General features: G+C 42.1%; 1 protein-coding gene across 1 annotated transcript; it reads right to left on the bottom strand.

The window, feature by feature from the left end:
• Positions 1-698: 698 nt before the first annotated feature.
• Positions 699-12,316, bottom strand: LOC143118135 (5-hydroxytryptamine receptor 3A-like). The gene is made up of 9 exons (XM_076279311.1): positions 12,190-12,316; positions 9,814-9,965; positions 8,382-8,426; positions 6,831-6,940; positions 6,260-6,429; positions 5,762-5,919; positions 3,553-3,763; positions 2,848-3,045; positions 699-1,229 (listed from the first exon to the last, which is right to left on the bottom strand). The coding sequence occupies exons 1-9, from the start codon at positions 12,275-12,277 to the stop codon at positions 991-993; spliced, it is 1,371 nt and encodes a 456-aa protein (XP_076135426.1). The 5' UTR covers positions 12,278-12,316; the 3' UTR covers positions 699-990.
• Between the last annotated feature and the right edge of the window lie 850 nt (positions 12,317-13,166).

Genomic DNA, 13,166 nt, shown 5'->3' with positions numbered 1-13,166 from the left:
ACTTCCTACCTATATTCACCTTTACCTGTGCCCACTACTGCCCCCAGGTGTCTAAACCAAATATTATAGTAAACTAACCAAAAATAAAGACTAAACATATAAATCAAAACAATTAACTAAACAAATAATGAGCAAAAGAATAATGTGAACAAAATCATTATAATAAACAAATTATTAACTAACTTACCACTACTGAAAGCAAACTAATGTAGCTCCAACAATGTGGAAATAAAACTTTACTTTTAGGCATTTAGCCTACCCCGATCTTCAATACATTGCCAACAGCCTTGCCTTGCTTTCTTTGCTGCCGACATATTTGATTTTTGTTGTAGTGGGTTTTAATTCCTCGTAACTTGTTATAATAATTGTGCATTCCTCATCCATAAAATAAGGTGGTCGTGTCATCATTGAAAGTGGTGACTTGCGCTGCAACCCACCCCTTTTATGTGAACGAGCACAAACTCCAATTAGGTTAACTACAGTTCAACAAATCAACTTCTTAATCAGCGTCGTGGCAAACAACCACCTTTTTGAAAGTTGAGGGTGACAAATGCTTTCTGTCTTGGAGTAAGAGGTAACAGGCTAATTTACAAAGCAAGATAAGGCATGGTGTGGCATCAGTCATAGATCAACCAAAACTCATGCAATAACCATTTAGCACACATTTTATTAATGCATTTATTCTATGGTTAATTTGTATCCCTATTCAAGGATTTGATTAAGCATTCATTAATTTATCCATCCATTCATTTAATAATTAATCTAGTGACTCATTCATTCTTTCATTCATTCATTTATTCATTAATTCATTCATTCTTTCTTTCACTGGTCATTCATTCTTTCTTTCACTGGTCATTCATTCTTTCTTTCACTGGTCATTCAGTCATTCTTTCACTGGTCATTCATTCAGTCATTCTTTCACTGGTCATTCATTCATCCTTTTCACTGGTCATTTACTCATCCATTCACTTTTCCATGCCCTGAGCCCTGTCAGTGGTTGGTGGACCACAGAAGCCCCAGGCTCAGACTGAACACGGCCAGCGCTGCTGCGTACAGGCGGAAGCAGACGGAGTCCAGCGCCTCCATCAGACGGAGCGCGTCGTTGCGCTCGCTGCGCCGCACGTTCAGACGCCGCACCTCCTCGCCCACGTCCTCCAGCTCCTCCCCCAGGGCACGCACCACACAGTCCCGCCCACAGGCCTCGCCGACACTGAAGGAGCGCTGTAAACCTGCCAGGAATGAAACATACAGTTCATACACACGTACATACACACATACATTCACACATACATACATACATACATACAGACACATACATACATGCATACAGTACATACACACATACGTACATGCATACATTCTGTATACACACATACATAAATACACACATACGGGTACACACTGTATACACACATGCATACATACATGCATACATATATACACACATGCATACATACATACACACATACATACAGACACACACACATACAGACACATACATACATACAGACACACACATACAGACACATACATAGATACACACATACAGACACACAAATACAGACACATACATGCACACATACATTCACACATGCAGACACACATACATACATACATACATGCACACATACATGCACACATGCAGACACACATACATACATACATACATACACACATACAGACACATACATACATACACACAAACAGACACACACATACAGACACATACACACATGCAGACGCACACACACACCTGAAGTCCCATCCTCGACTGCCCTATTACTGTCCTCCTATCTGGATTCCTGGCCCGTACAGCCTAGCGACCCATCACCTGCCTATGACAATTCTGCCCGGATTCCTGGCCTGTCTGCCGACCCACCACATGCCCCATGACAACTCCCTTCCCCTGGACAAATCCAATGCTGGACTATTGAACTTTCTGTCACTAAATCAGGATTAATGAATTATCAAACCAGATACGTAATCACCCCACCTCTTGTAACTTTCTGCTCAAGTGCTTTTTAACACCATGTCTTATTCTCTACACCCGACTATCATATGCATTTGTCATGTATACAGACCTTACTGTCCTGTATTGACCCTAGGCAGATGGGTCAGGCCCTTGAGTCGTGGATCTGCTCGATGTTTCTTCCTATATGTATCTCCAATTCTAGGGAGTTTTTCCTCGCCCCTGTTACCCATGGGCCTCTCTCTTTCTCTTATTTTCTTCCTTTCTTTCCTTTTCTCTGATTGCCTACATTCTGTAAAGCACCATGATACATGTGTAATGTTTTGGCGCTCTATAAGCACAATAAATTGAAATTGAATTGAATACAGACACATACATACAGACACACACATACAGACACATACATACAAACATACAGACACATACATACATGCATACATACACACATACATTCACACATGCAGACACATACATACATACATACATACATACATACACACATAGAGACACATACATACATACATACATACATACAGTACATACAAACATACATTATAAATACACACACACATACGTACATGCATACATTCTGTATACACACATACATAAATACACACATACGCATACACACTGTATACACACATGCATACATACATGCACACATATTTACATACATGCATACATACATGCGCACATACATACATACATATCCCTACATAGATGCATACTGTACATAGGTCTGGTGTATAATCCATACAGAATAATGTTTTAGTAGACAGCTGGAGTAAGGGGATCGAACGAAACAAAATGATGAGGAAATTATGTGGCCACATTGTGAGTGTCCAGAAGAGTACTCCTTACTGTGGTGGTGTTCTCACCTCTCTTGAAGTGCCTGCTACTTGACTCATGTTGCCGACCCTCTGGTGGCGGCAGGTGTAAGTTCATCCTCAGGGCCATTCTGTACAGTGGACTGGGCTGGTCACTGGTGTGAGTGTCATGCTGACCCAGAGCAAGCAGCAGCGCACTCTCACTCAAGCTCAGGGACAGGAACACCAGACACACCACCAGATACACACCTGGAAATACACACACACACACACACACACACACACACACAAGCTCAGGGACAAGAACACCAGCCACACCACCAGATACACACCTGGAAATACACACACACACACACACACACACAAGCTCAGGGACAGGAACACCAGGCACACCACTAGATACACACCTGGAAATACACACGCACACACACACACACTCACACACAAGCTCAGGGACAGGAACACCAGCCACACCACCAGATACACACCTGGAAATACACACGCACACACACACACACACACACAAGCTCAGGGACAGGAACACCAGCCACACCACCAGATACACACCTGGAAATACACACACACACACACACACACACACACACAAGCTCAGGGACAGGAACACCAGATACACACCTGAAAATAAACACACACAACACACACACACACACAAGCTCAAGGACAGGAACACCAGACACACCACCAGATACACACCTGGAAATAAACACACACACACACACCCTTTCCCTCTCTCACCCAGCATGGGCGTGCTGTCCCTGAAAGGGGGCAGCAGGTCGGTGGCCAGGAGCAGGTAGACGGTGTATCCCAGCAACAGGGTCACCTTGAAGGGAAGCCGCTCGGCACTGTCCACAGGGATGCAGAAGCCAGCCAGGTCCACCAGCATGACCAGGGCGCTGGGCACCAGCAGGTTCAAGACGTAGAACAGAGAGTGGCGACTTAGACCCAGCTAGAGAGAGAGAGAGAGAGTGGTGACTTAGACCCAGCTAGAGAGAGAGAGTGCTGACTTAGACCCAGCAAGAGAGAGAGAGAGATTTATCTTCCAAAAACGTTCCAGGCTACAGGGAAATGCAAACAACTTTAAAATAGGCAACATCAAAATTGATCGTACAAACAACTATACCTATTTAGGTATAACCCTAACTTCAACAGGACACTTTGGCTTGGCTGTGAAGGAACTAAAAGAAAAGGCAAAAAGAGCATTTTATGCCATCAAAAGATCAATTAAATTGGAACTACCAATTAGAATCTGGATTAAAATATTTAAAACTGTAATTGAGCCAATAGCACTATATGGCTGTGAGGTATGGGGGTTGGGGTATGATTTTTCAAGCTGGGATAAACATCCAACCGAAGCCCTGCATAGAGAGTTCTGCAGAAGTATCCTCCGGCTACAGAGGAGGACGCCGAACAACGCATGCAGGGCAGAATTAGGCCAATACCCCCTATTAATCAACATTCAAAAAAGAGCCCTTAAATTCTGGCAACACATTAAAATGAGCCACCCCGACTCACTCCACCATCTAGCCCTGAAAAGCCAAGAGCAAAACATAGGAAGGAGCCCACTTAGCCAACTTGTCCTGAGACTCAGTGACCTCACACCATCCCACGTCACTGAGGCCCGGGACAATGTTACAGTAGTAGTAAAATTCTGACTAAACCTATATGACCGCCGCTTCGCTGCGCGGCGGTCATAATAATAGGATTGTTATTATTATTAGAATTGTCTCTTAACTTTTATGTCTTACTTTATTTACAGTTCTGTTAAACATTATTTTATTTATATTTTTGTGTACATGTAATTGAGCTTTGGCAATAATGTTATTGAAACGTTCATGCCAATAAAGCTTTCTTGAATTGAATTGAATTGAATTGAGTGGCGACTTAGACCCAGCTAGAGAGGGAGAGAGAGAGAGAGAGTGGTGACTTAAACCCAGCTAGAGAGGGAGAGAGAGAGAGAGAGGAGGGGGGGCTTAGGCCCAGCTAGAGAGAGAGAGAGAGAGAGAGTGCTGACTTAGACCCAGCTAGAGAGGGAGAGAGTGTTGACTTAGACCCAGCTAGAGAGGGAGAGAGAGAGAGAGTGGTGACTTAGACCAGAGACTTTCTAATGAGGAGACACAGCACTTAAAAAATCCTCCATAGAAATGCATGGGGCTAGTTTGTCACGCCAATATGCCCGTTGTCTACACATATCCCACCCCTTCCTTGGCAAAACGTCGACATGTGAATACATTGAGCCAATCATATGGTGTGTTGTGAAGACATCGTGCCAATCATGTGTTGTGATCTCGCCGCTGGAGCAAGATTGGTGTCGTGAAGCCTTGCACACGTGCAGTTCGACCCAAAGACTGTGCCCGATGAGTGCCCATAAAACGTTGGTATATGGCCGCCGAGTGGAGGGACTTGTCTAAAAGGACTTTGCTTAGACCCAGCTAGAGATGGAGAGAGAGAGAGAGAGTGCTGACTTAGACCCAGCTAGAGAGGGAGAGAGAGAGGGAGAGTGTTGACTTAGGCAGGCAGACAGATCGATAGATAGATAGATAGAGAGAGAGAGAGAGAGAGAGGAAGAGGCTTGGTGTGAGAGGAATAGAGGCACAGACAGCAGAGATAGATAGATAGATAGATAGATAGATAGATAGATAGATACTTTATTGATCCCCAGGGGAAATTCAAGATAGACAGCAAGAGATAGAGCGAGAGAGAGAGAAAGAGTTTTGTGAGAGTTTTTGTATGATTGCTTTGGCAATGCAAATACCTTTGTGTCATGTCAATAAAGCATCTTTTAATTGAATTGGAGAGAGAGAGAGCAGCAGATAATACAGTAAATAAGCCTCCAGTGATACTGACATCTCTCCAAAACCTGTGATATGCCACCATCACATCATGTGTTTCAGGCGTTTCAGTGAAAGGTGAGTGTGAGTGTGGAGCATGTTGTCCAGAGAGCTACCTGAAAGGTAAGCTGGGAGTGTGGGCGTCCGGCGTGGGATTGGCCGAGGGTGACGCCGCGTGCGTGGGAGGTGAGATCCCATTCGCCGTGAGTGCTGACGGGAATGAGGGTCCTGCTCAGCACACTGGACTTTTCCAAACACAGCTCCAGTTCCTGAACTGCACACACATACACATGCGCGCACACACACATACACACACACATGCGCACACACACACACACACACACACACTTAAACACACATGTACGCACACTCACACACACACAGATATACCCCCCCTCACACACACACACACACATCCGCACACTCAGTCACACTCAACAAACACACAGGTACGCACACTCTCATACACACACACACACACATAGATGCCCCCCCCCCGACACACACTGTGAGTGTTTTTGCCTTGTATCAGTGTCAGTGTATTTCTGTGGCGTGTGTCTGTGTGTGTGTGTGTGTGTCTGTGTGCGTATGTGTGTGTGTGTTTGTGTGCGTACCTGTGTGTAGGTGGGAGTGGAGGGTGAGGTTGCAGTGTTGCGTGTCGAAGGGGAAGAGCATCATGGCCAGATCACAGCGCAGGGTCACCATGACAACCTCCTCCCTGCTGACCCAGCCACTACTGTTCACTCTCACAAAGGCGTCTGTGTGCTGCCTTTCCTCAGAGATCCTAACACACACATACACACACACACACATGTACACATGTACACACACACACACACACACACACACACAGACATATATACACACACACGCATGCATGCGAACACAAACATACACACACACAAACACACACAAACAGGTTATCTATCTATCTATCTATCTATCTATCTATCTATCTGTCTACACACATATAGTTACATAAAGCAGTCTATAACATCCCCCAAGGAAGTAGAAGTAATGTTTGAAAGTATCATTTGAATTTGAGTCTTAGAAATTCCTACAGAGAAGTACAGTTTTGGTCACACACATATATGCATGCATGCACACACACCCTGCATACATACACACAAACTCTCTCTCTCTCTCTCTCTCCAAGACACACACACAGACACACACACCACTCACGCCTCCCGGACGGCGATGTCAGGGGTCCATATCAGAGTCGAGGGTAGAGAGATGTGTTCCAATCCTCCATATGAAGAAGCATTCCACCACACATATTCATCCTTCCACCCCTGACCATAATGGACAGATACAACAGCCAATCAGGACAGAGGAAGGGCAGACATAGCACTCCTAATTTTAACATTTGAAATATTATGTATTATGAATTGATTGAAGTTAGAGTATATATATATATATATATTTATTTTTATTTTTTTTGGGGGGGTAAGGCTATTTGCACCCCTGGTACAATTAGCAGTGTATGCTATTCGTACCGTGGTGCAATAAGAAGTGAATTCTATTCGTACCCCAGTGCACACAGCAATGTGTCCTATTAGTACCCCGTCTAGTACAAATATCAATGTATGCTATTCGTACCCAGGTGCACACAGCAATGTGTCCTATTAGTACCCCGTCTGGTACAAATATCAATGTATGCTATTCGTACCCCGGTGCATACAGCAATGTGTTCTATTAGTACCTCGTCTGGTACAAATATCAATGTATGCTATTCGTACCCCGGTGCACACAGCAATGTGTTCTATTAGTACCTACCTAGTAGTACCATATTGATCACACAATGTAATAATATTATTTTTTTTTTAAAAACAAGCAACATGTTTTTTTTTGATGTTACATAACAGAGTGTGAATAGCTCAGCTGTGTAATCACTCTGTATAAGGTATGCTGTTTGCATCAATGTACAGTTAGAAGTGGATGCTATTCGTACCCAGGTGTTTATAGTACTGCATGCTATTTACACCCTGGTGCATTAACTAGCTAATTGTTGCAATCAAAACATCCGTTTGAGAACCGATTTCTTATTCAAATTGCGCGCCTTCTCTCCAGAGACGTTGGTACACATGCACACTCACTCCGCCAAAATACATCACACGGGAATCGAACCCCGGTCTCCCGCGTGCAAGACCTTGCCTGTGACCACTGCACTATCTACTTTGATGGAGGTTGAGATTTGCAGGTAATCTTAGAGTTTATAGGCCTGAACAGTCAATTTCTGTTAGCTAACAAACTGACGGTTGTATGTGTTCACTGAACAAAGATTATGAAAATAAAACACAACTTTTCCATCTCAACTTTAATTTGAACAGATATTAGTGCTGAAACCGTTCAGAATTCTTCACTTTCTGCTGACGAAAAAACGAATGTCGGCCATGTTTTTTGGGCACGCGAGCAACATGTTTTTGTTGTTATGTAACAGGGTGTGAATAGCCCAGTTGTGTGGCCAAGGCTATTCGTACCAGGGGTGCGAATAGACACTCCGTTTTTTTTTTAATATATATATATTATACTATATCTTTTGTTATTTCATTGTTACTGTAATCTCGGCTTCACTGAAAATGAGGACTACCCTCAATGAACCGAGAATAATGAATATACTGTATGTATGCATATTCTTCCATTCTCATATCCACTGTTGTAAATGTGTGTTTGGATGGGTGTTTGCAACAGAGATTAATGATTGATGCTAATTCACAGGACAGTAACCCTTACCTGACTGATGATAACATGCAGCTTTATCTCTTCCTCTTTCTCATTCTGTAAGGTGTGCATTATATTAATGAAGATGAAGACCAGATTACAATGAATATCACCAGTGAGGTATTTCTCCCTAATAGGCTCAACCCACCACATCCAGTACACACACACACACACACACTCACACACACTCACCCACCAGTGTTGGGCAAGTTACTTCAAAAGCGTAATGCATTCTTTATTACTTGTTACTGTCTTCTCAAAGTAATTTGTTACATTACAATATTACTGTCTTTGAATTGTAAGGCATTACACTACGTTTACATTACTTTCACCAAAATAACAGGAAATATGGATTTCTTCATGTGTTCAATGCAGCTCAGAGCTCATTACACGGCAAGAGGTGATGTGGTATGGCATAATGACTGAGCTAGGCTTAAGGCTAACAAAAGAACAATATAATGGTTGCAGTTATGGCTCATGGAACAATGTAGGCCCCAAAGGCCAACGGTTACTCACAACTTAATATAGTAAAATATAGCCATAGTGAAATTGTATGTTGACTTTAAATGGTTCTCATCATTGCTGGTTGCCTTTCCTTCCACTTACAGTGGTGTAGACTTAAAGGAATTATCCGGAGTAAAATGCACTTTAGATCAATTTACGGATGATTGGGAGTACATTCGTTGAGTTGACATCAAAATCATGTCATTCGGATGTGTTTTGAGAAAGTTCGATTTTACCGTTTTTAGTCAAAACTCGTTAGCCTGGAAGTGACCAGAAGTCATTTCGCCGCTACAAACGCTATTTTTATACCTCTTCTACAGTTCCAAACAACATTACACTTATGTGGTAGTGAGTAGAGGGTCCCTAAAGCCAAACCGAAGTATCCCGAGGTCTTTATGTGGTCGGATAGAGAGTCCAGAATGAATTTCATCAAGCCAGTACCTTTCTGGAAATGTTGCTGCTGCAGCTGGCGTCTTTAGTGGAAAGTCCGTTGGAGTCGATTGCCGAGTGTGGAGTAACACGCTCTGGAAATTCACAATTTTGTCGCCGTTTTTTTTTTTTTTTTTTTTAAACGGTAATTGTGAATTTCCAGAGCGAAGTATAGCCTAACCATGTTAGATCTGTTTTATGAATGGCAGAGATAATTCAAATTCCCTTTCTACAGTCATCTAAACAAGGCAATCAAATTCCAGGACCAGCATAGATGACTTTTTTAATTATTGGATAATCTTCTCTGGTGCCAATTGAGCATTTCTCAATTTTGGATTAAAAAGCAAAGTAACTTCAGTTACTGAGAATTGTACCAAGTAAAATATTACTGAAATTGTATTGGTAATGCCTTACATTACTACATCAAAAAGCAATGCATTACTTTCTTAATGCATTACTCCCAACACTGTCACCCCCACACACACACACACACACACACACACACACTCACCACGTTAAGTATCGCGAGAACCCTCATGTCCACATTGACCTTCACCGGCCTCTCCCAGAACCGGACCGGCCGCACCCATGGAGACGAGAACCGGGTCAGATTCCGCACCACGCACGCCAGGTCCCGTGACTCCACGCGTTCTGACACAGAACCTGCTGCAGACATGCTCCTCAATACTCCAAACATCTTTTTCACTGAGCTGCTTACATACTACACACCAGTGTTGTAATGTAACGGAGTACAAATACTTAAGTAGAAATTTCACGTATCTGTACTTTACTTCGCTATTTAAATTTATGTCAACTTTTACTCCACTACATTTCCTAGATAAAATGTATACTTTTACTCCGTTATATTTCCACTAAGCATCTTCGTTACTCATTACTAAAACATCAAATTAGAAGAAATATGTGCGACTGCAATAAGGGAGGTTTGGCGAATCACTGCTCCTAGATTGCATTATGCACGCTCCGCACTCTATTTCATGACACCAATGCAATGCCTCTGCATGGGTTGTAGCCTATGTAAGGGAGTTCTCCCCTCCCAAAAAGAGTTGGTTGGGTCCATATAGCCCGTCTTTTCCAAAAAGTTTTCTCAGATACGGATAGCCGAGCCGGCCCTACAGTAGACACAAGCGTCAGGAGAATAGATGGTAAAAAGAGGCCGAAAATTATGAGGCCGAAATTAGTGATGAGGAGGCCATGACTACAGGGACAAGTAAAGAGGATAAATGAAAGTTATTTAATGTAAGAAAGAGCAGTTACCCTACATGATAAACCTATATGCCTTGTTTGCTCAGAAGAGGGTGTAGTAAAGGAGTAGGCTAAATCACCAAACAACAATATAGCCTACCCGTGCAAAAAACATGTAGCCTAAACATTAGTTCAATATGCCTCTTTGTGGAAGTGGGATAGGCTACATTTCAAAGGCTTTCTTTCTTTCTTATTTTCTTTCTTTCTTTCTTTCTGTTTTTGTTAACTTGTTGAATAGTGGAATGTTTTTTGTTAACTTCTCAGTTGAAGTGAATTATTATATAACCTTTACACATTTGTTGAACCATGGTACTAATACAAACTACAGGATAGTAAGAGCTGAAATGTTGCTTCATTTATCCAATTTCCACCACTATGGAAAACGTGGGCCGGTCTTGGGCCTGAAACTCCCGGGCACTGAATTCTGGCAACTTTGAAAACCAGCTTCTTTTGAAGATGAACAGACACCTTTTCAGTTTCAACTAATGACTGGCATATTAGTAGCTGCTGGACATAAGTGGCCTGTGTGTGTGTGTGTGTGTGTGTGTGTGTGTGTGTGTGTGTGCCTGAAAAGTCCTAGAAAAGAATGTGATTTTGATTTGATGAGTGAGATTAAGAAGATATGGGAACCCTGAATATGCTTTATGCTTTACTATAAGAAAGCCAAAATAAAGTTCACAATAAAAGTTTAAAATAAAACCGCTTGCTTTTTACTTTTTACTTTTACTTCAAATACTTAAGTACATTAAATATCAGAAAATTACTTTTGATACTTAAGTACAGTATATATCAGATACTTTAAGACTTTTACTTAAGTAATATTCTAAAGGGTAACTTTCACTTCTATCTAAGTCTTTTTCTAGTACGATACTTGTACTTTTACTCAAGTATTGCTTTCTAGTACTTTATACAACACTGCTACACACTATCAATGAGGCAAAAGATTACCATAAAACACACAGAGGTTGTGTTAAGAGCTGCTGTAACATAGGCTTGTACTATGACTTGTACATATCTTGTACTTGTAAAGTAAAGTACTAGTAACTGTATCACAAATGCAATCCAATGCCCAAATACATGAATAAACTTAACTAACACCTAAGTACCTAAAACTATTACCTAAGCGAACCTGCTGACACTATACACGCAAAACGCATTGTTCACTTAAAATAAACGAGTAAAGTCTGTGTCAGTGTGCGGAGGGTTATTGATTTTTTGCCTTATACATGTTTGGCCTTACTTGTGGGTGCCTAAATACATGTATAAACTTGTTTGGCCTTACCTGTGGGTGCCTAAATGCATGTATAACCCTAAATCACTAAAAAATATAACAGTGTGTGGTGGCCACCTCTTTTTATATATGAACTTTAAAACCTGCAATCCACCAGCACCTTTTTAAGTTGGCTGTGCAAAGGGATTTCTTCTATTTTGCATGTATAAACCTGTTTGAAATTACCTATGGGTGCCTAAATACATGTATAAACCTGTTTGGCCTTACCTGTGGGTGCCTAAATGCATTTATAAACCTGTTTGGCCTTACCTGTGGGTGCCTAAATGCATGTATAAACCTGTTTGAAATAACCTATGGGTGCCTAAATACATGTATAAACCTGTTTGGCCTTACCTGTGGGTGCCAGGCTAAAGGTGAAGAGTGTGACTAAGATGAAGCCGACCCGGATCTCCATTAGTGCGTTCTGCTCAGCTCTCCTCATGCCCTCTGTGTCTCCTGCTCTATTCCCTTAGACATCCTCACCGCAGGTCAGGTGCTGAACTCATAGTCATAGTCAAATACTCTCTCTATCTTCCCTCCCCTCTCTCTTTCTCCTTTCTCTCTGTCTGTGTGTCTCTCTCTTTGTATCTCTTTCTCTATCTCTCACTCTCTCTTTCTCTCTCTGTCTGTCTCTCTCTCTCTCTAACACACACACACACACACACACACACACACATGCACAAACACACACACACATACATGCACAAACACACACGCACATACATACACACACACACACACACACACACACACACACACACACACACACACACACACATTCATATACTCGTCCTCTCCTTTTCACAGCCGACAAGGTTTTGAATATTGTCCCCACCCACTCCTCGATAGCAGCTGTGTCTTTGTGGTTGTTACTCTGATAAGGTTCACCTGCCAGTTGGTTGCCACTGGCCGTGCAGTGTTTGAGAGCAGTTTGAGAGAATCTGACCAGCACTCATTCATACAGTATCAGCTTCATTTGGTTTGGAGTACTTTTCAATTTCTCCGATTGTTTTGGTTAAGCAAGTGTAACACATTGTGAAGTCAAATCCCGTTATTTTTAGGTATACTGTCTCTCGGCTTATTGATGCATTGTTACACCAATGCAATTGAACCAAAAGTGATTCTAAAGCTTCACCTTTCAATAAGACAATAATCATTGCTCCTGTTTGCATTTAATTTCACAAAGAAAGTGGGCAGTTTTATGAAGGGTTATGAAGTATTATTGTGTCACTATGAGGAGGATATTATTTAATTATGCCACTAGATGGCAATCTAACTTTACTAAACCCCAGATGCTGCCCCCCCCCCCCCCTCCCTTCCCCCCCTCCATC

The sequence above is a fragment of the Alosa pseudoharengus genome, unplaced genomic scaffold (assembly GCF_046254945.1).
Source record: "Alosa pseudoharengus isolate Yale_2024_CS ecotype anadromous, Long Island Sound unplaced genomic scaffold, YU_APseudo_1.1 YU_APseudo_1.1_scf_1, whole genome shotgun sequence".
In the NCBI taxonomy this organism is placed as follows: Eukaryota; Metazoa; Chordata; class Actinopteri; order Clupeiformes; family Clupeidae; genus Alosa; species Alosa pseudoharengus.
The sequence above is the reverse complement of the archived record's forward strand: the minus strand, read 5'-3'. Positions and strand labels throughout refer to the sequence as shown.

Bases quoted from the DNA above. Each gene is read 5' to 3' on its own strand.
- LOC143118135 (XM_076279311.1), bottom strand. From the start codon at position 12,277: ATGAGGAGAGCTGAGCAGAACGCACTAATGGAGATCCGGGTCGGCTTC. The intron at 8,427-9,813 runs GTGAGTGTGTGT...CACACCTTACAG, and splicing joins TTCTCGCGATACTTAACGTG to AATGAGAAAGAGGAAGAGAT. The intron at 3,764-5,761 runs GTAGCTCTCTGG...CTCTCTCTCTAG, and splicing joins ACTCCCAGCTTACCTTTCAG to CTGGGTCTAAGTCGCCACTC.